Raw genomic sequence first — 26,133 nt, forward strand, 5'->3', positions numbered from 1 at the left:
TGCTTACGCAATGACGCCAGGGGCGGGGCCATGTGCGCGCCCCGCCCAGGTGCTTCCGGCTTACGCGCCTGTACTGAAGCGTGTTTAGCGCAGAGCCCAGGCGCCGTAAGGAAGTGTGCTCTGGCGCACCGGAAGCTGCCGGAAGAGAGTGATGGCGGGTTTGACTGTGAGAGACCCTGCGGTAGATCGTTCTCTGCGTTCGGTGTTCGGTAAGAGGAATTCGTGGAGCCAAGCGTCTGGGAGGGATAGAAAGAGACAAGGAGCAGCAAGGAATACCCCCTGCACCTAATGAATTCCTGCAGGAGCTGGTGATGGGTCGGGCTTGCAGCTCTACCTGCCTGTCTTGTGGAACGGCCACTCTAGTGGACTCGCGGGCAAAGTGATGCTCCCTTCCCCTGAGGTCTCACAGCCTTTTCATGATGTGGCTGAGGAAGTTAAACTAGCGTTCAGTTTCTATGCGTTTCTCCTTTCATGAGCTTCTATTATTGTCTAGAATCGAGGGCGCATGGCAACTGTCCCGTACTACTCACTCCCTGTCCCAGAATACAGATTATATGCTGAGTGTATAGAACCCTGTGTCCACTTCCCGCCCTCTCATAAGGACTTTCAGCCTCTGTTCTTTACTTGTAACATTTTGGTTCGATACTGGTAATGGCCACCTGGAGTCTTAAAGTGGATTGTAAATTATGAATGAACGAATGATTAAGATCTCGTCGAAGAAATTTTAAAGAGGTTCAGGTCCATTCTGAGTAATCTTTTCAGATGAAATAAGGTTTTTTTAATTTTTTTTAAAGATTTTATTTATTTATTTGACAGATCACAAGTAGGCAGAGAGGGAGGCGCGGGGCCAGGGGGGAGGGGTGCGGGGAAGCAATCTCCCTGCTGAGCAGCGAGCCCGATGGGGGACCTGATCCCAGGACCCTGAGATTATGACCTGAGCTGAAGGCAGCGGCTTAACCCACTGAGCCACCCAGGCGCCTGGAAACTAACTTGTTTTGTTTTGTTTTGTTTTAACGTCCGTGTGGTGATTTTAAAGCACCTTTTGGAATGGCCATAACAAAACAGTTCAGAATAATTTTTAAACATCCTCCACTACATTCATGGTTATTCTTTGAGTTTGTATGTATGTGTGGAAATACAGAAATAATATGCCAGTTTTTAAAATATCAAATACATTGGTATTTTTAATAGTTGTCGATAAGACTTGCAGATCTTCAAGTAAATACCAATGCCAAAGTATTTATTTTCACCAAAGGTAAGGAAAATCATAACACTTGTAAGATAAGTCTGAGAACTGATATTTAGAAGTGCCTGTACCTTTTATATTTAATCTTAGTGGTTTGTTTTGTAATTAAAGTCAGCAGACAACATTGAAATGTTGTCTGAAATACCATGGAACTAGGAGTGTGGGAACACTATTTTGAGGTAGTTGTTACATTTTCAGTGATGTAAGTACTGATTCGTTTTACTTCCTCACAGGGGAAATAGGTTACAAACTCAGAGTTTTAATCTGTTGTCTATTTTCTTCCATAGTGGGGAACATTCCATATGAGGCTACTGAAGAGCAATTAAAGGACATCTTTTCTGAGGTTGGACCCGTTGTTAGTTTCAGGTGAGCTTCTCCTTTGATTACTTGGGGTTTTCTTTAAAATCACAAATTTGGCCTTTAGCAATAATAGCAAGGTTTTTACTGGTGACTTTTCACATGCATCCTTCTGTTTGTAAAAGCTTTATTCTGGTATAATTTACATACCATACAATTCACATTTATTTTTACTAAAAGATACATTTTTAACTTTATTTATTTATTTGAGAGAGAGAATGAAAGAGAGAGAACATAAGAGTGAGGGTCAGAGGGAGAAGCAGACCAGACTCTCTGCTGAGCAGGGAGCCTGATGTGGGACTTGATCCCGGGACTCCAGGATCATGACCTGAGCCAAAGGCAGTCACTTAACCAACTGAGCCACCCAGGTGCCCTTACTAAAAGATACATTTTTTTAATTTAAAAATGTTTAAAAAATATTTCAGTGAAATAGTCAAAGTGATAAAGTTATTTGTCTTAGAGTGGACCAAATTAGAACATGCCCATGTTAGCAAGAACCCTATGTATGTGTAACATTTGTGCCTGATACTTGGTTCTGCTCCTCCAGGTTGGTATATGATAGGGAGACAGGAAAGCCAAAGGGTTATGGCTTCTGTGAATACCAAGACCAGGAGACAGCACTTAGTGCCATGCGAAACCTGAATGGGCGTGAATTCAGTGGGAGAGCACTTAGAGTGGACAATGCTGCCAGTGAAAAGAACAAAGAAGAGCTGAAGAGTGAGTATAAACCTGATTTGTATGCAACATGAATTAGTAAAGATGTAACAATGAAGATATTTCCATTTGTGATATGTTTTAGCACCTGTTAAAATGGTTGGCCACTTAGCTTCTTGACCCCCTTGAGGCTCCTGCATTAGGGAAGTGTATATCTTTGAGAAACAAGGTAAAGTTGACTTTAGAAGTCCTTCAGTTACAAAGGAGTTGATTTACAGTTGAAGATGAATTCAGGCTCACCAAGCCATTAGTTGCACGATCTATGTCGTTAGGTAACCGCTGCTATAACTGTTTGTCAGATCTTTAATTGGTGGGATTACTAAGGCATCCTGGCTTTTTTCATGAGGTACCAGATCAGGAATTCCATTCTGAAAGTAGCATCTTTTTCTGTTATTTTGTTTTTAAGATTAGCATCTTTATCTCTTGTTTCGCTTCTAATGACTTGTCAAAAGGAAATCAATATGCCTCATCCCTAATTTAGGTTAACATTGTCTACCTATGTGATCCTAGTCCCAGCTTTCTTCTGAGAACAGAAAATACTTTCTGTCACTTTCCTCTATAGAAATAAGAGACTTGCAGATCACTTACTTCTCAGTTCCAGATAATTTAAAGTTATAACAGGTCCTGGAAAGGAAGCAGTCCTGGAAAGTAGATACTTGAAATGATTTAGCTCATAATTTTGCCTCCTTAACTTTTTGTACTTTCTTCCCAATCAGGCCTTGGCACTGGTGCCCCTGTCATTGAGTCACCTTATGGAGAGACCATCAGTCCTGAGGATGCCCCTGAGTCCATTAGCAAAGCAGTTGCCAGTCTTCCACCAGAGCAGATGTTTGAGCTGATGAAACAAATGAAGGTGGGAGGAGGCATTAGGTTAAGAACAAATCAAATCACATCAAATTTTTGAGGAGTTAATCAAGTGAATGGAAATGGTTCCCTGAACTCAAATATAAGGTGTGCCTGTTGACCACCATTTCTTGCACCTTCGATATGCCATATGTGAACAGCATATTTTATATTTTGTGCAAAGAGCTTTCCATTTTTTATACACAAACACAACTATACAATCTGGCTTTTTGTGGCCCATAGATATCAGATGTAGATCTTCAAATGTGGCTTTTCTCCTAAATGGTGGTATTATGGTATTTGAAATGCCTCTTCCTTCTCTTGCCTGTCATGACCAAAATTTTGTGTGCTATACAAAAACCGATGATAGCTTAAAATGCTTCTTGAGTATTATATTTCTCAGATGAGAATGGCTCTAAATCACTATTAATTTCTAAGTACTAAGTATTGAGCCTGATGATGAATCTCTTTATCTTTCCAGCTTTGTGTCCAGAATAGTCCCCAGGAAGCACGGAACATGTTGCTTCAGAACCCTCAGCTGGCTTATGCTTTGCTACAAGCTCAGGTAGTGATGAGAATTGTGGATCCAGAGATTGCTCTGGTGAGTGCTTCTTATTTGTTTATGGAAACACCACGGCACACCTTGAGTGGGGTAAGAACTGCCTGATTGCCTTATTAAACAAACAACTCATAGATTTGTCTTTTCATTTTTTAGAAAATTCTGCATCGCCAGACAAATATCCCAACACTGATTGCAGGCAACCCTCAGCCAGTCCACAGTGCTGGGCCTGGCTCAGGATCCACTGTGTCAATGAACCAGCAGAATCCTCAGGCCCCTCAGGCCCAGGCTTTGGTAGGGCTTTATCTCCTTTAACGTTTCTTTTACATGTTTTGAATGCCATTTTCATGTTAGGAAGATATACTGAAAGAAGAACAGTCAGGAGCTGAAGATGATAATTTCAGTTCCCAGGCATAAAAGCAGTTTTCGTTTTGCAGAGTACATGGCATCTGAATGAACATAGATTTGGTGCCAAGTTTGTGAAACAAAGTGATCCTTTATGTGTGTCCTTTTATTTTTTTTTAAGATTTTACTTATTTATTTGATAGACAGGGATCACAAGTAGGCAGAGAGGCAGGCGGGGTGGGGGGGGTGGGGGAAGCAGGCTCCCTGCTGAGCAGAGAGCCCGGTGCAGGGCTCCATCCCAGGACCCTGGAATCATGACCTGAGCTGAAGGCAGAGGCTTTAACCCACTGAGCCACCCTGGCGCCCCTGTCCTTTTATATATAGGCTAATTTTGGTATTTATGTGCGTGTGTGGTACTATGGTTGGCACTTTGTTATTCTACATCCATTATCTCATCTAGGACTTACAGTAATTGTATGAGGTTGGCATTCTTACATCTCCTTACCAATGGAAAAAAGTAAAGCTTGCTTACCAAGCATGACACAAAACTGAAGCCATAGGAAATCAGTACATTTGAAAACTGAAAAATTTCTGTATAGAGAAATAGAAATAAACCCCAAAGATAAATGACAAATTGGGAAAAAGTATATGCCACACACATGACAGACAACAGGCCCATTAAGTGTCCTTGGTCACATTCAAGAATGTTTATTTCCACATTAAAATTGTGAAAGGTTAAAACATCCTAAATGTCCATCAGTGGAAGAATGGGGAAAATGTTGTATATTTATCCAGCGAAATACTCTATAGCAGTTAAATAAATTACACCTGTCGCCATGAATGACTTTCAAAAACCTAATTCCATATAGTAGTAAAGAGGAACTAGGATACATGGTGTAACACAGATAACTCAAAAGTTACAGAAGTGAAAATGAGTGAATGTAGAAGCCTTCCCAAAATATGGCATATTTGTATTTGCACAGATCCCAAAATCATGTTGAATGAGTTGCAAATATGTTTAGTATGTAATGATTTACATACAATTTTAAAATGTCTGTAAAAATTCTTAAGTGGTTGTCTTAAGAAGGGGACACAGGATGCAGTTAGGGAAGACCAGAGGGCAGATTTCAAGTATATATAATATATTTATTTCCTAAACTGTATGTTTATTTTCTTTTCTATACAATTTATATATCTGGAGCTTTTCATAATGAAAGTGTTCCACCTCAGGGTAAACGTAAACAGAAAGAACAGTAATATACCATTTTTACCATTCAGATTGGTAGAGGTAAACAACTTGAAGTCAACCGTAGGTGCCACATATGGCCTCACAACACAGGTCAGACTTGTCAGTGTCTGCTTTTAGAGAACATGGTCCATCTTAATTGTGTTCTATATAACCAGGCTCATGTGTATTGTCCAAAGGCATATACATACCATTTTTATTTTTTTTATTTTTGTTTTTATTTTTGTTCAGGGTGGAATGCATGTCAATGGTGCACCTTCTCTGATGCAAGCTTCTATGCAGGCTGGAGTTCCAGCACCAGGACAGATACCAGCGGCTGTAACAGGGCCTGGTCCTGGTTCCTTAGCTCCTGGAGGTATGTTTCCTTTACAGTCTCCACCATTTTGGTATTTTGCTAAAGTTTTGTTGTAGCAAATGGTATAATGTCACCAAATTAGTATGTGGTAATGAAATCTTGATAGAAAATTACATAGCTAGGAAGCATATATCCTAGGTGGAGGAAATAGTTGGTCTCTTATACACAGAGAGAAGGGAAAAGGACCACAAAATGGAAAAGTGAGGTAAAACATCCAAATTAACAAGGAGGAAATGGAATGAATGGAAACTAGCCAACAAAGCCTGCAAATAGAGGAAAAAGAAAACAACATTGTGAAGTAAGTAATAATAAACATAGAGTAAGGAGAAAGGAATAAAATCTCATGTAGTCATTATTCTGCTAAATGTGAATGGACTGAATTTTCCCACCAAAAGCCAGAGACTTAGATTAGGTTGAAAGGCACATTAAAAAAAAAGATACAAAATACATAGTGACATTTTTTTATTATATTTAATAGATATGAAATTACATTTCATTAAATACAATCAGACCAAACAACAAAAGGAAAAAAATTTTTGAAACTGTACATTTTGATTGCAAGTATGTCTGTAGAAATTATTAATGAGTATTGCTATTATGCTTGTAGCTCTTTGTCATTCAACAATCATAACTAAGAGTTACTGTGTGAAATAGTGGTTCCCTATATGAAACTCCTGTATGAACACATGATAGATATCAATATTTTAAGTTTTTATGCAACATATTTGCCTCTTGTTAATTTATCTAATCTGGGTTAGATTGACTACAACACTACTCAGTGTTGAATCTCAATTGTTCTGTTTTGTAGAGAAACTGGTCTATAGAGCTAAGTTGACAAGAAATAGAGGAAGGGATTTTAAAAGAAATTTCAGCAAATTCATGATTGTCATTTACCTATAGAGTAAATATCTTTCAATGAAAGAAATGGATTCTGTATTTCATACATTTTTGAGTTATGGGTGCCTAACTTAAAAACCTTAAAATAAGGGTGCCTGGGTGGCTCAGTTGGTTAAGCGACTGCCTTCGGCTCAGATCATGATCCTGGAGTTCCGGGATCAAGTTCCAGGATTGAGTCCCACATCGGTCTCCCAGCTCCGTGGGGAGTCTGCTTCTCCCTCTGACCTTCTACCCTCTCATGCTCTCTCTTACTCGCTCTCTCTCTCAAATAAATTAATTAAATCTTTTTTTAAGGATTTTATTTATGTATATGACAAAGATCACAGGTAGGCAGAGAGGCAGGCGGGGGGCGGGTGGGAAGCAGGCTCCCTGCTGAGCAGAGCCTGATGCGGGGATCGATCCCAGGACCCTTAGATCATGACCTGCGCTGAAGGCAGAGGCTTAACCCACTGAGCCACCCAGGTGCCCCAATAAATTAAATCTTTAAAAAAAACCCTTGAAATATCACAAGTCAAAATGTGGCCCTACTACACATGACAAGTATGCAACCCATGACATATGCAGCTCATAATGTGAGTTGAAAAACACCCAAGTCATCTGTATTCTGTTCAGTGACACAGGTGCCCTGATCATGCAATTAAATGTCACAGAAGCATCAAATTGCTGTAAAAGTTTCTAAGTGCTCTCCATTTCTGTACTTACAGTGTCATGAATTGTTAACATACAGTGTGTGGATCAACCTTTCTGTGGACCACACTTTGAGTACCTTTGTACTATTAGACAAAAAATAAGTAAAAGATAGTGAATAAAGTAGTGGAACCAGTAAGTATGACTTATTATGGGAGATTTAGGTCTTTTGACTAAAGAATACACTTTTGCCCCCAAAAACCTTGGAACACTTAAAAAACACATACTTGGCCATAAAATAAAAACAAGTTTAAAACGTAGAGATTTTACAGGCCATGTTCTCTTATTATAAATCAGTAAAATTAGAAGTAATTACAATGTGACTGAAAATAACCTTTACTTGGAAAAATAAGGGACATAACACTAGGTAATCCTTGAATTAAAGGGGAAGTAAAGAAGAGATTCATAAATTATCCAAAAGGCAACTAAAAGTATACAAAAAAGTATGGGAAACAGTACTTAAAATGAATACCTTCAAATGCCTGCGTTATTAAAGAATAAAGGAACTCTAAGTACTAGTTTTAAAAGAACTAGGAAAATACTTTTTATAAAGAAACAAGATACCAAAAACAGGAGATTAATAAATATAGAAGTTGAAAGTAGGTGTGAAAGGAACTTAAAGTGATATTTTTATAAGTTTGTAGCATTTCTATTTCTGAAGTTATTAGAACATCAATCAGATGTTTGAAATACCCTGTACAAAACTCATTGACAGTTGGTGAGAAGGGGAAACAGCCTAGTAGCAAAGAAGGCAAAGAAAATGAGTAGACGCTTCATAGAAGAGCAAATGCAAATGGCAACAAAGACAAATGCATTTGTAGTCATGGGATTGCAAATTAAATTACAGGATTTCACTTTACTTAAACCCATCAATCTGGCAAAAGTTTCAAAGAGAGATGACACTATTAGTGGGGAAAGTGGTATCATAACTTGTTACTGGAAATGTGAAATGTTTTAGCCTTTTAAGAAAGTAGTCTCACATTTAAAATCCATGTACACTTTTACCCACCAATTCCACTTCTGGGAAGCTGAAAGTGAAAGTGCCATCATGTGATAGTGTATAATATGAGAAATTATGCCCATATGTCCTTCTGCCACCACTTTCCTCAGATCCTAAATCTTTACATTGTTTTAGTGAATGGTCTGAATAAATCATAGAGTGGTTTGTGATTAGAAGAGACCTTTGAAATTCTGTAGACTGGCAGTTCTCAAACTTTAATGACCACCTGAGGAGCTTATGAAAGTGCTGATGCTGGTCCCCACCGCCAGACTTTGTAATGCAGCAGGTCTGAGGTCAGGCCCTGGAATTTGCAGTTCTAACAATTTTTGGTGACACTGACGCTTCTGATCTGAGCAGCTCATTCTGAGAACCACTGGTTTAAACAAGCTTATTCACTTTACAGATGAGTAAGCATGGACAAATGTTAACTTTATCAAATCACTTGTTCAAAATCACAGTTACTTAGTAGGGATGGGGCTAGCAGAGGTTCAGGTTCTTAATCCATGGCTCTTCAGTACCTGGCATATTAAACGGACTAAGAGAATATAATGTGGGGCCGCCTTGGTGGCTCAGTCGGTTAAGCATCAGCCTTCAGCTCAGGTCATGATTTCAGGGTCCTAGGATCGAGCCCCGTGAGCCCTGCATGGGGCTCCCTGCTCAGCAGGGAGTCTGCTTCTCTCTCTCCCTCTGCCCCTCCCCACCATTCACACGTGCTCACTGTCTCCCAAATAAATAAATAAAATCTTAAAGAGAGAGAATATGATGTGTACTTGATCTTTTAGTTAAGTATTAATGAACTGCAAACAGTTCAGCTCGTCTTTTCTTCTTACATATAGCATATATAGTTCCCTTGAGGAAAAGAGAATTATTGCTATATAGAAAGGATGAGACAAGGACTTGTGGTACGTAATTATTCTTTGTATAGCAAAGAATACTGTCCCAACTGGTTAGGGTAGAGCAGTGGTTCTCAACCCTGATAGACCCTGCAGGCTCTTTTCATAACATTTTCATAATGTATTTCATAATGACTTTTTACTATCCTGAAATGAAATACAGAGATATAACCTACTTAACATGAGTTCCCAAAAAAATATAATGCCCTTACTATAATATAAAGGAGAAATAAAAGGAAATTAACCTATAATAAAGAATATTTTTAATATGCATGTGTTCAGGCACAACTAGACAAGAAACCAAAAGGTAGCAGTCAGATGTTTGCTCCTGTCCCATCAGTGTAAAAGCTACAGATGCAGACAGATACAGGTATGGTGTTTTCGCAACTCAAATACCAGAGGGACTGTTGACATTAGTGTTACGATTTTCTCAAATGGTGGAAACTTTTGGTAAAGTTCTTAATGAAACAAAATGCCGTACCTGTAATTGACTCAGTAATTGTATTTCTGGAAAATTCAGTTTATATGTGTACAGATGTAAATAGGGAAAAAGAGCTTTTTTGTTTACAAGTACAGCAGCCTTAGGTTCTAAGTTCAGATGACTGTAAACAGGTTTTCATTTGTGCTAATGTTCACCAAGACATCTGAAAGTTTTGCAAGACAAGATGATTCTGGATTATGGAGGACTATCTCAGACATTGCATTGCATCTAGTATCCCTGTTGGCTTCTCATGAAATGCCAGCCATGCCCCATAAATCTTTTTACAACAAAAACCCACAAATTTACAAAATACCTTGGGAACAATATTGCCTCCTCTGAGAGGAATTATGTGGGCAAGTGCCATTGTTCTATATCACAGAATTTCTGCCAAGGTTTTAGTAACCAGGGTGATTAAATATTCTCATTTAACTCACTTTTCTATCACTGAACCCTAGAGTTTACTAACAAACTTTACCTTCTGTATAACTACATTGTTTAGTGCTAGTTATGATCTTTTTTTGTAGTTTTCTGCCTGTGAGGCAGAAGAAGGGAATTTGTTAACTCAGCCACTGTCCTAATTTTTTCTCCAGTGTCCTAATTTGTGTTTTTCTTTCCTTCTCTTTATCTTCTAGGAGGAATGCAAGCCCAGGTTGGAATGCCAGGAAGTGGACCAGTGTCCATTGAGCGAGGACAAGGTAAATAAGTACTAGTATCTGGTTAATGTGAACTAGACTTGGAAATGTTGTATATCTGCACTGTTTTAATATGGCAGCCACTAACCATATGTGGCTGTTTGAATATTAAGTTCATTGAAATTAGGTAGAACTTAAAATTCAGTTCCTCGTTCCCACTAGCCACATTGCAAGTGCTCAGTGGCCACATGTGGTTATGGCACCACATACTGGATATGGCAGATAGATAATATTTCCCTCATTGCAGAGTATTTTATTGCACAGTGTTAGTCTAGACTTTCCATCTAGTGGCTCAGAGCCCAGCTCTACAAGAATCAATAAAGCAGATGGATCTTTTGTTTCTATTTATGTCACCTTTTCATAATAATCCAATGACACTGCTGACATGTCCTCTCTCACTCTGCGGATATCTGTTGACTGATTAAGGAATTTTAATAATGAGCATATAACATGTAGAAGCCTAATCTAAACCACAGAGAAGACTGGGAGGGGATCAGAGGTCTGTGAAGCCTACTTGGTAAGGGTATATTACACTGTGGCTGTAACACTGGCTACCACAGCAATGGCCACTCCAGAATCTCCACATTATTTCCCTCTGTTGCTAGAGTTTGAAGAAACAGAAAATGCAGTGGTTTGGTTGAAAACATTAGGAGGAGAGAGTAAGAAAACAGAAGGAACTAACAGTAAAATTGAGCACGTGCTATAGGCCAGGCACTTAAATTTTCATCAACAACTGTGTGAGTTAGGGGGCAGCACCTCAGTATTCAGGTAAAGAGATGGAAGCTCAGAGTTTTAAGTTATTTCTTCCTGGGCACATGGTAAGTAAATACTGCTGAGTAATGTGGACAGGACTTGGGGCACTCATCTCTCCCAGCTAGTATGTGGCAGAGCAAGGTGCTGAAGTCTCTGACTAAAATCTTACTCTGAAAATCCTCACCACCTCTATTAACTTCCACAAACACTCTTCAGTGTCTTCTATTCTCAGTCATGTTATCATCATGATGAGAAAGAACAGCTTTTGGCAGCACAGAGAAGCTTAAGTTACTTCTTAGCACATGGCCTATAAATGAAACCCATTTTTAAGAAAAAACAAAATATTAAGATAAAGGCCTCGGTACTATATTTTCTTGTCTACAGTTTGTTCACTAAGGTTGGGTGCTAAAGTGACAGAATGGATCATCTGGTCAGATGTTTGACAGTAGAACAAGCTCTTGACCAAATGCCTCATCTAAGCAGCCTGTGGTTTTGTGCTGTTGTGCCCCAATGCCCTTGACCACTCTCAGTAGATCGTACGTGTACCCAGAGTATTGCTGCATCAGGGAGAAGGCATTGGGGTTCCAGTCATATTTTTCTTCTTCCCAAGCCATCAGTCAATCAAACTTGAGCTGTTTAATATGTATTCCCAAAAGACCTCTTCTCTCCTGCTATAGTTCTTATCACCTCTCTGGGTCAAAGTTAGCAAAGGGAAATAACTAGAGTTTTGAGGATGTATCAGGTGTGTCTTCTCAAAGAGATAAAGGAGATGAGTGTTCTTTTATAGTTTTTGTTCAGTACTCAGCAGAGGAAGCAAGAATCTTTCCACTTGTACCCAGTTTTCTTTCTTTTCCTGGAATCCATGCTTCTTATGCACATTTGTAATGGTAAAAGGAGACAGTGAGATTAGTTTAGGAAGACACTTCTTTCCTTCTGCCACCTCTGTGTAGTGTTGGCTCTCTTGTCGTCTCATTAGTCTTTGTCTGCTGTTGTCATGGTGTTTGCTTATCACCAGAGACTCGCAGTGGCAGAATATTTTTTGAGGAGTGATGTTCTCTTTCTTTGTCTAAAGATCATTCAGTGCATTTCCCGCAGAGATTTTTGTGCAATAAACTATGGCAAAAACAGTACAGTCCGCTTCTGTTAGGGACCTTTTCAGAATAAATCTTGCCTTCCAGATTCAGTAAAGTGTCTTTCATGTTTTTCTTATGAAAATATGTCTATGTTCTTTGCCTAACTAGAGATTCGGAACTGCCTTGTTTCTTGTAACGGTATAAGGAGATTTAGATGGACTCGTAGTAGCAGAGGTGGAAATTCAGAGTGGCTGAATAAAATCAGTGGCCCACCTGTTTCACTTTAGGAGGCAGTCTCATTACAGCAGAACAGTTTCAGATCCCAAAGACGCTACTATGGTTTAGGAAGACTTTGTAGCGCTCTTGGCATTTTAACTTATATGTGTAAATCTCCAACGTCTATATGTGTATGATTCTGTGTGTGGGTGTGGGTGTGTGTATGGTTGCGTGCGTGCAAGCTATTTAAGTGTCTGCTCTTTCTCCTTTTGAACTTACTGCTCACCTAGGAACCCTACAGCACTCGCCCGTGGGACCCGCCGGGCCTGCATCAATTGAGCGAGTTCAAGGTACCCATTGTATCTACGGGTTTCCTTTTGCTTGTGGTGTTCAGGGTGGGACGTTGAGAGGACAAGGGCTGCTTGGCAGTCATCCTCACGTTCAGAACCCAGAAGGGTAGTGTTTTGGGCTTTTGTTTTTAAATTTTTTTCCTGTTGGGGCCACAAGCCTAAGATTGACCTCTTCACACAGGGCAGAGAACATGGATGATATGGGCATCTGTCCGAGGCTGTACTCCCTCCCTACTGGTGTCAGGAGGCTTGGATGGAATAGCAGTCTGTAAGGAGACAGCAGGTTCTTGCAGAGCCATGGCAGTGTTCCCATATGCCAAGACCCTACCTCTCTTTTGTGACTCTGGTCCTTGAACTAAGATTGATTTTAAGGAAAACCAGGAACATAAGGTTCTTCAGGTTGCAGTGCTAGTCCTTGGCAGGTTGCTCCCCACTTTGTTCTTTATGTAATTCCATCCATACCTCTGACATGGCACAGATGCTGCCTACACCCTGCTTCTGTTCTTGAGCTGCAAGAGGAGTCTGCTGTGGTGAGGTTTCACCCGCTCTCAGGTGTCTGAATTATGTTGTCAGTGGTATATAGAGTCATTTCTTGTTTCCTGATGTGTCCTTCACAACAGTAACTCCCTGTTTGTTTCCCTGTCAGTGCCGATGCAGGACCCCAGAGCCGCTATGCAGCGTGGGCCCTTGCCTGCCAACGTCCCAACTCCTCGAGGTCTATTAGGAGACGCCCCAAATGACCCGCGTGGAGGCACTTTACTTTCTGTAACTGGAGAGGTAGAGCCTAGGTGAGCACTAACAAAGAAGGAAAAGACTGGGGGAATCCAAATTTTCCCTTGGTCCGAGAACACCATCTTTCTGTACCTCTTTACCTACTTCAACAGATAAATAAATATTCGTGGCCACTGTCTAAGACTAAGGAAGCACTTCTCCTTGGACAGAACTGTATCTGTTGAGTTTACCATTTTGAATGAACGAACTATGGTTACCCAAGTCATCTTTAGAAACTGGAAATTCTAGCACATATCTAAACAGGAAAAACTTACATTGCTTATCGGTAGTGGCAGTATCAACAGTAGCAGTAATAATAAGATGATGATGATTGATATGAATGGGGATTATGCCTCTGACTCTGCTGTGAGTACTTTACTTCGCTCATCTCATTAAATCCACACAACAGCCCTGTGAGAGTGACACTAATATCGGTCCTGTTTTACAGATGAAGAAACCGAGGCATAGAGAAGTTAAGTAAATGTGCCCAAGATCACACAGCTAATAAGTGATAAAGCCTAGATTTGAACCCATGCAGTAACCCACGTTCTTAAGCGCTCTACTACATACTCGTTCTGTACAATGGAATATCCGTTACCTTCTCCTTAATTATGAGTGCCCTGAGCAAATATGAAATTCTAAAATACATGCATGTATATCTCCATAGCTTTTTTTTTAACCTATTCATTTCATTCTCTTAGCATTTGTAGACTGATGTTTGCATCGGTTCTTTTTTTTTTAACTTACTGATCTTCTGCTTGGCATTTCTTCTGTTGTTTTGTTCTGTTTTAAAATATCACATTTTTCTCCATCTCTAGAGGTTACCTGGGACCACCTCACCAGGGTCCACCCATGCACCATGTCCCTGGCCATGACAGCCGTGGCCCACCCCCACATGAGATGAGGGGAGGGCCATTAGCTGAGCCCAGACCTTTAATGGCAGAGCCAAGAGGACCTATGCTAGATCAGAGGGGTCCACCCTTGGATGGCAGAGGTAAGGGGAGACCATGTCATAAGGCCGCCTGGTCATTGTGGGCTGATAATAAACCCAGCTGTCTTAGGTTCTAATCTGGGATAAAGAAGGCTGGGACAGTGGGGTTGGCAAACATTTTTAAGGTTTATCTGCAAACCTGTAAAACTAGGAAGGAGAAAGCAAAAGCAGTCTCATTTATAGTTGATCCTTGAACAACACGTTTGAACTGCATAGGTCCACTTAGACATTGATTTTTTGTTATAAACATAGTGCAGTACTAAATGTATTTTCTCTTCCTTAATGATTTTCTTAATAACATTCTCTTTTCTAGCTTACTTTGTTATTAGAATGCAGAACATAATACATAAACATACAAAACAGGTGTCCATCAACTGTTTTATTATTGGTGAGGCTTCCAGTCAGCAGTAGGCTACGACTAGTTAGGTTTTGGGGGAGTACTCCAATCCTCACCTTGTTCAAGGGTCATCTGTAGTTGGGTGGGAGATGTGACTGAAGGAATAGATTTCTTTCTTTGATCATTGATTCTTTTCGCTGTGAAGATGAGCAGCTACACAGTGGTTTTCTTACAACTTTCTTTACAGGCGGAAGAGATCCCCGAGGCATAGACGCACGAGGAATGGAGGCACGAGCCATGGAGGCTAGAGGATTAGATGCCAGAGGATTGGAGGCCCGAGCAATGGAAGCCCGTGCAATGGAGGCCCGTGCAATGGAGGCCCGTGCAATGGAGGCCCGCGCGATGGAGGCCCGCGCGATGGAAGTCAGAGGGATAGAGGCCAGAAGTATGGATACAAGGGGCCCGGTCCCTGGCCCTAGAGGCCCTATGCCTACTGGAATCCAGGGTCCCAGTCCAATTAACATGGGGGCAGTTGGCCCCCAGGGATCCAGACAGGTATGTGCGATACTCACTTCTTGCTTCTACTTGAAATCTTGATCTATTCAGGAATTGGCCATTGAGCCTAGCTGTGAGTGCTTTCTGATTTGGGCTATTTCTCAGCTTGTTAGAACAGGAAGATCTCCCTTTTTCTAGTTTCTCTGTCCCTTAAGATGGTTATTTTCTGGCCACCAGGATTGTAGCAATCTTATCCCACAATTTAAGGAGTTGTTCCATTCAGAGCAGAGCCCCTGCAGATTTAGGAGGCAGTGTGTATCACTAGAATCTAGGCATGTATAATTTGAAAACCTTCCCCAAGTGATTCTAATGTACAACCGTAGGAACTGCATTAGAGCATATGAAGAACTATTAGCAGTCATTTCAATAATCTTAGATTTGCAGAAACCTATTTTAATTTACTTTCATCATGTAGCCTAAGTGAACGGTGGAACATGAAAGGAACATGAAAGGCAGTTTTTACTAACGTTCACCTGAAAACCTGTGCAACTGAATTCTTATCTTTTCTTTCTCCTTATTTGGCTCTCTCTAGCTGTATGTATATGGCAATCTGTGATCATCTCTGTGTTGTCATCTCCTCCCTCTTCACACACAAATGTTTGTGGGGAGATGGTATGTGTGTCTCTTCCCTGAATTTGTATGTGCTGGCACCTTCATCTCCCTCTTGCTCCTCCTTCCTCTATGTACTACTTCTGTCTCTCTTCCCTCTTCCATATGTTTATGTGTCTTGCTCTCGTTTGTGTGTGTGTGTATGCGTGAGAGGGAGAGGGAGAGTGTCACTGGAATGGAACACGTTAGTCATCCAGTTCTCTCATGTTATAGGTTCGGAAACTGAGATCCAAGAATTCAGGTGACTTGTCCAAATTCACACAACTAAAAGTGGCAGAGCAAGGAATAGAACCCACTGTTTTTTTCAGTGTACCACTCAGTCCTGTTATCTGCACATCATGTGTGTGTATCTGACTCCCCCTCTTTAATAGGAAATACGAATATGTTGTTTTCTGGTGTGTAAAAGAAAACTATTCTCTTTTTCAAATTGTGCTTTTTAAAAATGTGTCTGGGGGCCTTGATGTTTATTCTGCCCTCTAGGATCAGTAGCCTTAAAATAGAAACAGTTTTTATTCATTTATTTAGTCAGCAAATATTTGTTGAGCACCTACTGTGTACCAGAGAGAGCTCTAGGTACTAAGGATATAGCAGTGTGAAAAAAACGAAGTCCCCGCCCCCATGGAGCTTGCATTCTAACTGGAGAGACTGACAACAAATAACTACATGATGTCGTTATATAATTCTATCAATAGTTTTGTGGAGAAAGACATTGAAAATAAAGGTTGGAAGACCATTTCTGGATAATGTCTTGCTGTTTTGTCTCTGCTAGTGCTTGAACTCATTACTCTGTAATATTAGGTTTATATAGTTTTCATTAGTAGATTGTATAAAGCATATTAGATCTGAGTGAAAAAAATAAAAACTTTATCTTCAAATCTTTTTTATATTGTTTAAATTAATATGTTCACTCATATGTAAGAGATAGACAGTGGGAACCCTGCTTCTTCCCCTGTATCTGTCTCCCCTCTGACCCCATCCCCTACAGATCATAGCTTTTATTCAATTTTTGATGTATCTTTCTAACAAAGAAGAATATATTATTAGAAAAAAATGCATCTCTATTTCCTTTCTTTCACTATTCTGTGCCGTGTTTGTTTTTAACTTTATAGTATATCCCTAATTCATAATTTTAAATCAGATTTTTAAAAATTAATTCCAGTTTACCTAGTTGGAAACTTGTTAGTTAAAAGGCTTATTATGGGGCACCTGGGTGGCTTAGTCGTTAAGCATCTGCCTTCAGCTCACATCATGATCCCAGGGTCCTGGGATCGAGCCCTGCATTAGTCTCCCTGCTCGGCAGGAAGCCTTCTTTCCCTCTCCCACACCCCCTGTTCAATGTTCCCTCTCTCACTATGTCTCTCCCTGTCAAATAAATAAATTAAGTCTTTAAAATAAAAATAAATAAATGAAAGGCTTATCATTACTAGGGTGATTATGTGACTTATCCAAACAGGGACATGTTTGCAAGTGAGAGTGCTATTAAATAGTTACTCTGGGGCAAAAGCATAAACTGGGACTATCTTGGGCAAACTATGGCCGTGTGGTCACCTATATTGTGACTTGTCTGCCTAGAGCAGGCATTCCTGGAAATTTTAAATGGCCATTATTGAATGTTTAGCTCATGATATAATACTTCAAATTAGTATTAATTGTGAAGCTTCAAACTTGTTATTTTCCTAATGTTTCAGATCTGTAACATAACATTAAGGTTCAGACTGGTCTCTGGATTCAGTATTGATAAAGAACAGAAAGTGATAATAAAGTGTACTGTGCTTTCTTCCCTTTTTAAATAAGATAATGAAAAATGATTTTTTACCATTTTTGATTACTCAGGGTCATCATTGAATATGCCTATTATATGTGCTATAATAGAAAGTGTAGTTATCTCCTGTGTGGTTTCCAATCTCCTTCACCATCAGGCTGTCGCCTAGCTATTCACATTGCTGTCATGGCATCTGCTCTTAACAATGTATCCACATTTCTTTTTGTGCTTTGCTGCTTCTGATCCACTGGGGAAGCAGGTAACTAAGTTTGTTCACAATTTGTGTTTCATAATAGTACCTAAACTCTGGGTCAATGCCTGAGTGTGAACATAACAATATAAGGACCTTTAACAGTTATTCTCGGTGCTCTGAGGCCTTTTCTTTGGGTTCTGATAGTCTTCCCAAAGATCAAACTCACCGAAGATCGTAAATAAGTATGATATAACTGCATTTTGTTCTTTTAACTTGGGTCAGTCCTATTTCTTGCTCTGTATTTAGCAGAAAGCATCTGCTGCATATTTTCTCTGGGAAGGTATAAAAAACAAATGTTGGGAATAGCAGTCTTTTCCCCAGAGGCCTTCCCCTCTCCTTTCTGCCACTGCCATTATGATCATCTCTGCCTTGCTTGTGGGATAGGGCTCTTTGGGATGAACTGCCCATGTCTGATTGAACTAGAGGTAGGCAGTATCTCTGTGAATGTCACTTCCCCAGTGGACCAGCATACATTATCTCTAGAATCTGCTGGCTTTCATTGCTGTTTCCACTGAGCACTAGTTTCTAGGATGCTCTCAGTTTTCTCTCTGCTCATGCAGCTGGATTTTGCTTGATTTGATGGTACCTGATTGAGCTGTATGATATTTGTTGATGATGCTAGAGCTGCTATAAGCAAATGTGTCTAACTCCCTAGTTGATCTCTTGCTAAACCCTGCCTTCTGCCATTGCTAATGGTAGAAAGTGATCTTCAGAGTCATTAATTTGCTTTTTTTTAAACTCCTATCCATAATCAAACCATATCTTTCACATTGCTGCTATTGGATTCTGAATACTATATAAGTTCTGAAAACTCTCTCCTCTCTCTTTGTGCACATAGGTCCCAGTCATGCAGGGAGCAGGCATGCAAGGAGCAAGCATTCAGGGTGGAGGTCAGCCTGGGGGCTTTAGTCCTGGCCAGAACCAAGTTACCCCACAGGACCATGAGAAGGTAAGCTGTCTGTCTCCATAGACACACATCTTCTGGATTCCTCTTTTCAGTTATGATGTGGAGGTCCTGGGTCTTTGGAGTTCCTTTGGAACTGATGTTTACTCTTACAACTTTTTATGATCTTGTTATCTGAAAATCTGTGGGCCTGGTCTTAAAGTTCTTGAATGGTTGTATGTAAATGGCAGCTTATGTTACATTTTAGACTCATCGGGTGATAACGGTTGTTTTCTGCAGACCAGATTGACCTGAAAATCTGATTTCCTTTTTTCCCTCTCCCCTTTCTGCTTTATCCCTAAAAACATAGCAGATTCCCCATGAGTACATCTGTTTCTATATTTGACCATTGTGGGGAGCTCATGTCTGATGGGAGGACTAAAACTTGTGAAAAACAGATTTTTAAAAGGGGCGCCATCCGTTAAGTGGTTAAGTATCTTTCTTCAGCTCAGGTCATTATCGCAGGGTCCTGCTGGGATCGAGCCCCGAATCAGCTTCGGGCTCCCTGCTCAGCGTAGAGTTTGCTTCGCCCTCTGCCTCTGCCCTCCTCCACCCACTCACACTCTTGCGCATGCTCTGTCTCTCTCAAATAAATAAAATTTTTTAAATCTTTAAAACAGGATTAAAAACTGAAGACTTCCAAGGTTCACAGATAGCATGTTAGTCTGTAAGAACTTTGGGTTCGTGCAGGCGTCTGTCTGATTTGAGTCTCCTAATCTTTGGTATTACTGTACTTGAGCTTTTCATTGTGCCTTTTCTTGCCAGCTGGTTTGGGCTTGATTTGGTTTGGGGTGGGTTTTTTTGCCTGTAGTATTCTATGTGTGAAGTATCCTTCCTTTTTGGATGGAAGCTGGTGGTGGTTTCTTAGCCGCCATCATTAAAACTCATTCCCCTTTTTTTTCTTCTCTTCACAGGCTGCTTTGATCATGCAGGTTCTTCAGCTGACTGCGGACCAGATCGCCATGCTGCCTCCGGAGCAGAGGCAGAGTATCCTGATCTTAAAGGAACAAATACAGAAATCCACTGGAGCACCTTGAAAGGTGAGCAGACTTAACTTGCCTAAGTCGGATGATCTCCTTGTGCATTTGGGGTATTAGAGACTTTCAGCCTTAACCCATGACCCTCTCAGCTGATCTATGAAGACTGTCTGAGGCCCACACTCCTCTTGGCTAAACTCTTCACCCTTTATTAGGTCAGCTCCTATCAGGATGGGAAGGAACAGGGTATCTGTTCAGTTGTTGAGTTGGTTGTAATCTTTTTTAACCTTTCTTTCCTAATGGCAAAAGTAACATCACTTTTACGAATTTAATCAAATACAGAAATGGAGAAAGGTCGGAGTAGGAAGCTCTGCTTCTTTAATCTTCTTCCCTGGACAACCTCTAAATGTGGTTTGGTGTGTATCCTTCCAGGATCAGTGGTGTTATTTTATTCCAACTGTCCCATCAAAATGGTGGAAATACAAAGCATTTCAATAAAATATATAAATATTTTGGTTTCCAGTATTTATTTAATATTGACGGTTTTGATGTTAAATTGTTAGAGCACATATTTCAGGGTTGTGACCATCCACCATTACCATCAGCCCCTTTACATTTTAGAGGTTGCTATACACTGCTGCCCTTTCTTTTTCTTTCTTATCTGTCAGATAAAATGGATCGTAATCATGGAACCATCTGATTCCGTGTATTGGCCTTTCTTTTAAAAACCATTTTCCCGGGGCACCTGGGTGGCTCAGTGGGTTATTCGGCTTGGGTCGTGATCCCGGGATCCTGGGATCGAGCCCCACGTCGGGCTCTCTGCTCAGCAGGGAGCCTGCTTCCCCCTCTCTCTCTGCCTGCTTCTCTGCCTACTTGTGATCTCTGTTTGTCAAATAAATAAAATCTTTATAAATAAATTAAAAACCATTTTCCCCCAACATCTTGTATTTCATAAATAATTTTTTCTTGGGGCATCTGGGTGGCTCAGTGGGTTAAGTGTCCACCTTCAGCTCAGGTCATGATCTCAGGGTCCTGGGATCAAGCCCTGCACCGGCTCCCTGCTCCACAGGGAGTCTGCTTCTCCCCTGGCCTCTGCCACTCCCGCTGCTTGTGTGCACTCTCTGGCATGCGCGTGCGCGCTCTCTCTCTCTTTCTCTCTCTCTGTCAAATAAATAATCTTTAAAAAATAAATAATTGTTTTCATTTTTCTTTAAAGATTTCTTTAGTTTCAAGTAATCTCCACCCAACTTGGGGCTCAAACTTACAATGCTGAGATCAAGAGTTGTATACTCTACCAACTGAGCCAGCCAGGCACCCCAATAATACTGTTTTCTAAAAACAACTTAAAATTTAACCTCTCTGTTGTCCCAATATCAGCTGGGATATCACATTTTGAATTTTTACTTGTTACCTCATCTGTATTAAAATTCCCATCCATATAATATCAGATAATAGTGAGCTCATTTATACTAATTAGAAGTCTTTACAAAATATATTGTGTTTTAATCCATATTTGCAAAGTCATTAAAACATCCAAACTGGAAATATGCTCATATCTGTATTTAGACTTTTTTTTTTGGTAGGTGCTCAGGTTTATTTATTTATTTTATTAACATATAATGTATTATTAGCCCCAGGGGTACAGGTCGGTGAATTGCCAGGTTTACACACGTCACAGCACTCACCACAGCACATACCCTCCCCGATGTCCATAATGCAACCACCCTCTCCCTACCTCCCTCCCCCTGGCAACCCTCAGTTTGTTTTGTGAGATTAAGAGTCTCATGGTTTGTCTCCCTCCCAATCCCATCTCGTTTCATTTTTTCCTTCCCTACTCCCAAGCCCCCCACACTGCCTCTCAAATTCCTCATGGACTTTGTTTTTTTAATAATTGTTTAACTTTATTTATTTATTAGAGAAAGAAAGAGCGCACAAGCAGGTGGAGCTGCAGGCAGAGGGAGGGGGAGAAGCAGGCTCCTGCTGAGCAGAGAGCCTGACACGGGGCTCCATCCCAGGACCCTGGGATCATGACCTGAGCCAAAGATAGATGCTTAACCAACTGAGCCACCAAGACATCCCTGTATTTAGACTTTAAATGATTGGACTATAATGAGAAGCTGTCATAGATGGATAGCTAGCCAGACTTTTGGTATGACCAGTACTTTATCTTTTTAGTCCAGATACCCCAAGACATTTTTTTTAGTAAAAATATACACTGTTATAGTCAGAGGAATAGATGAAAAACTATTCCTCTCTTTTACTTTTTCTAGTTTATTATGTCAGAGAAGATATTCCTTACAATATGAGGAAATTACTGTTTCTAGATAGTGAAGAGAGAAATGTTTCTGAAATTTCTTTCGTTGTGTATTCTATCTTGTAAGATAATTCAAAGCCTTTCACATAAACCACAGGGTAAAGGTTTTTGTTTGTTTTATATTTTATTTTGAAATAATTATAAATTCATAGAAGGTTGGGAAAATAGTACAAAGAGCCTCATGTACCTTCCCCCCAACTTCCCGCAAAGATAACATCTTGAGAAGCTGTTATGCAATACCTTTTTGGTCTGTAGTACAAAACCAAGAAACTGACTTTGATACATTACTGTTAACTAGATTACAGAACTTTTTCTGTTTTCACCATTTTTTAAACCTACATTAATGTGTGTGCATGTGTGTGAGAGAGAGAGAGAGAAAGAAAAAGATGTGCTGTGTGCTTGTAGGTCTATACAGTTTTATGTGGGCAAGGTTTTAATGTGTATTTGTTGTTACTTGTGCATAATGGCCAAAATGTTGGTTCTCGGTCCATGCTATACCTTGCTGTTTGTGATCCATTTCTGCTGTCACTTCTGACAGGCTTCTATTCTGTTAAATCAATGGTTCTCAACCAGAGGCAGTTTAGCTCCCTGTAGGACATTGGGAAATGTCTGGATACATTTTTCATTGTCACAACTTTAGGGGATATGGTATACTATTGGCATTCAGCAGGTAGAGAGACCAGAGATGCTTCTAAACATCCTATAATCATAGGATATCTCCCCCACCCCTGTGCGCATAACAAAGAGTTATTTGTCTCCAAATGTCAGTAGTGTTGAGGTTAAGAAACTCTGCTGTAACAGGTGATCCCTTTGGGGATCCTGGAGGCAGACACCTTAGGAATCTCTCCCTGGTGATTGGCTCTTTTGCATAGCCTCCCTCCCAACTTTAAATTTTTTTTTTCCTGATGTTTGGGAAAGAGAACCTTGTCTCCATTTCTAATGGCTTTCTCCCAACTTTTCCTTACAGGTTTTCAAAAATACCTGGCAACAAATCGGGAAATTAATTCAATAACTTTGTTGAAATGTTGCAAAAAGATGACTTCTGCATCCTAACCCTTGAATGACTCAAATTGGTGCCAGGTGGAGGATTCCCATCACCTTCTCTTAGAACAAAATCAGTTTATTCTGTTGTCTTAGTTTGTATATTTTCTGTGACTTGAAATAAACTTTGAACAAAATTTTAGTATACTGCAAATTGATATACACGACCTTTTTGCTTTTAAAAAGCTGAACACCAAGGTTGAAACCTTAGATGTGTTTTCAACCCTTACCGCAGTATTGTACTTTAATGTTATATTGCCATAGTTCTGTTTTTCCTTTGAGTTAACCACTTACTCTTCTTGGTGATATTTGAGAATTTCTCAGAAGCAATGTTTTCTGGAACTTAGTTTTTGCTTTGTTTGCTTCCAGCAAGAATAATAAGATTTGCCCTTTGAGAATTTGCTAGAACTTCTGAGTTTACTGGGAGAAAATAGCCCCTGCTTAGAGCTATAAAATGGTCAAAAGGCCAACAAAGCAAAGAGCCTAGCAGAGCAGTGTATTTAGTTTAGAAAAATGCAATGATCAAAATGCACTTTTTTTTTATCAATAACAGGTTTATTCACATGCACAGTTAAGAGCTAAGACAAGAATGTTGAATTGGCACTGGTTGGAGTGTATCAGCAACACGGGAGACTGTTAACATTTACCTGTCTGTCCTAAAACTTTTCAGTCTTGGTAGTCAACCTTAAAAGTTAAAGAAGCCACTAATTTTTCACATGTTCAAGATGAAGTGAAAACTAAATAGAAATCAAAGGAACAATATACATTTCACTCTGCCTTCTAGATAATCATGAACTTACGGCCTTCCCCCATAACCAAACTTATTCTGGGAAATTAAAACATAGAAAACCCTAAAACTTCTACATTCTTCTCATTTATTTTAAGAGGACCAAATGTAGATCACAAGCAGTCAGATTGCCCATTAGGCCTGCCCCTTCCTGCTTCCTTGCAGATACATGTGACAGTAATTAGTGCCACTCGCTCTAACCTGTGGCTCCCCCTGCCTAGTATTCTCTCTCTCATAGTGGCATTAAGGAGGAACATGATTTCTCTCCCATCAGGCCAACCTCAAGAGGTTAAGAGATGCCTTAATAATTAGTAAAGTTCCACTGGAACTATTATTTGAGCCTATTTATATTCTCAGAGTCCTACCCCCTGGGTGAGGATTACGGTCAAGTGAATTAAAAGCCTGCCCTAGGCTTAGAGAATGTAATAGCATATTGCTTACATGTCAAGCAAAAGAATGCAATGATAATCGACTTTATGAGAGACATTGAAATTGAGGGATTTTCTATTCTGATATGTAAACATTTACTATGACAAAAATTTGCTAAATAAGCTACTTCATATTATAACCTAGGAAGAAAAACGTGCTCAAAATAGCTGAGGAGCTTTCTGGGTATCCTGCTCATCCCCAGTTGAGGCTTGGATGTTGATTATACCTAGGATTTATTATCAATACCTTTTCTGCCTACTTCCATGAATATTCTAGGCCTTAACATGTTGATTTTTAGCAGCAGTCTTATCTTGAAATATCAATATAAGTAGACATAGAAACAGAGTGAAGCCTTTCTCATTAGGAACTCATTATGTAAGTTTCAGGGAACACTAAGATTCCAAATCAAAATTCTATGGTCAGCAATTATCTAAGAGGAACCACGCCATCCAGGTTCCATTGTGCATTTTCCTAAAGCCTTATTAAATTTCATTTAGATCATTGAAATCCAGGAAATCGGCAACAGCTGGGATATTCCAATCTGTTCCTACGGAAATAATCCATTACTATTTTTTCCTGATGTCCAATTAATAAATGAAACGATTAGCTACCATGAGTTCATGACACCTTTGTTTTGTTCAGACTAGTTACTGAAAATGGATCTTACTAATCCTTCAAGTCATGTAGGTTTTTGGATCATTAGAAACAACTGTCTATTCATTTTTGGTCACTTAATGGTAGAGAAATAGGTGCTATAATGCTTATTTAGTAAAAACATTCTTACAAATCTAATGAGTTGACTTGTCTTTGGTCACAGTGAAGTATGGGTTTTTTCCTCTCTCTTTAGGGCCCCCCAGTCTTTACTTCTACTGATCACTGTGACTACTAACATCCCAGAGCCAGGTGGATGGAGAAAAAAAGCATTTTGATAGGAGAAAAAGACATCTTGCTTATGTCATTAGGTGAATGATTCCTTAATAAATAGGGAAGAGCCCGAAAAATGGTATCAAAGTTTTAAATTTATCTTTTTGAGAAATGAAACGTTCATAAACCCCCCTAGTAAAAATGATGATAAAGAGCCCCTGTTGACTAAGTCATTTTAAGATGGAGTTCAAGTTTTTGCAATTATTTCCAACAGAACAATGTAAGCTAATGACAATTACCTGACTTTCAATTATAATATAATTTTACCTAAAATTAGCAGAGTTCCAGGATTTTCTTTCCCAAATGGAGAGCCTAGATTAAGTAATAAAAGTTTCACTCATTAAGCAAAGAAAAAATCCTTCATTTCTTGGCAAGTAAAAATAAGTAAAGCAGAAATTGCTATTCACACCAGGTAACACCATGTTTAAAATAACAGTAAGAATGTACATAGTGTTATATAGGGATGGGGTTCTTGGTGATTTTATGTTCATTGTTTTATTATTTATGCTTATTATTATGTTTTGTCATTAATTCTTCAATAAATTTTTTATTTCAAAAAAAAACACCCTAATTACAAATCTTCTTTGGAGGTGAGAGGGAGGGAAAAATATGACCAAAGGCAACACCTGGAATCAACAGTATCACCTGGGGTCAGATTGTGTAGCTGTCAACCACCACTGCTGTCAGGCCTTGTTGCAGTCATGGCGTTCCGGAAGGATTTATATAGTTCTTT

At 39.7% G+C, this 26,133-nt stretch overlaps 1 protein-coding gene across 3 annotated transcripts; it reads left to right on the plus strand.

Moving 5' to 3' along the window:
* Positions 1 to 113: 113 nt before the first annotated feature.
* Positions 114 to 25,954, plus strand: CSTF2 (cleavage stimulation factor subunit 2). Of its 3 annotated transcripts, XM_080794757.1 has the most exons (16): positions 114 to 209; positions 1,534 to 1,612; positions 2,151 to 2,320; positions 3,034 to 3,170; positions 3,642 to 3,761; positions 3,876 to 4,013; positions 5,542 to 5,665; positions 10,256 to 10,318; positions 12,648 to 12,707; positions 12,889 to 12,975; positions 13,354 to 13,495; positions 14,297 to 14,472; positions 15,054 to 15,361; positions 18,824 to 18,934; positions 19,843 to 19,968; positions 23,187 to 25,954. In XM_080794757.1, exons 1-15 carry the CDS (start codon positions 152 to 154, stop codon positions 19,963 to 19,965), a joined length of 1,896 nt encoding a protein of 631 aa, XP_080650883.1. In that variant the 5' UTR covers positions 114 to 151; the 3' UTR covers positions 19,966 to 19,968; positions 23,187 to 25,954. The 3 variants fall into 3 exon arrangements, with proteins under 3 accessions (XP_080650883.1, XP_080650884.1, XP_080650885.1); XM_080794758.1 differs by lacking the exon at positions 12,889 to 12,975; XM_080794759.1 differs by lacking the exons at positions 12,648 to 12,707; positions 12,889 to 12,975.
* Positions 25,955 to 26,133: the final 179 nt, after the last annotated feature.

The sequence above is a fragment of the Martes martes genome, assembly GCF_963455335.1.
Source record: "Martes martes genome assembly, chromosome: X".
Lineage (NCBI taxonomy): Eukaryota > Metazoa > Chordata > Mammalia > Carnivora > Mustelidae > Martes > Martes martes.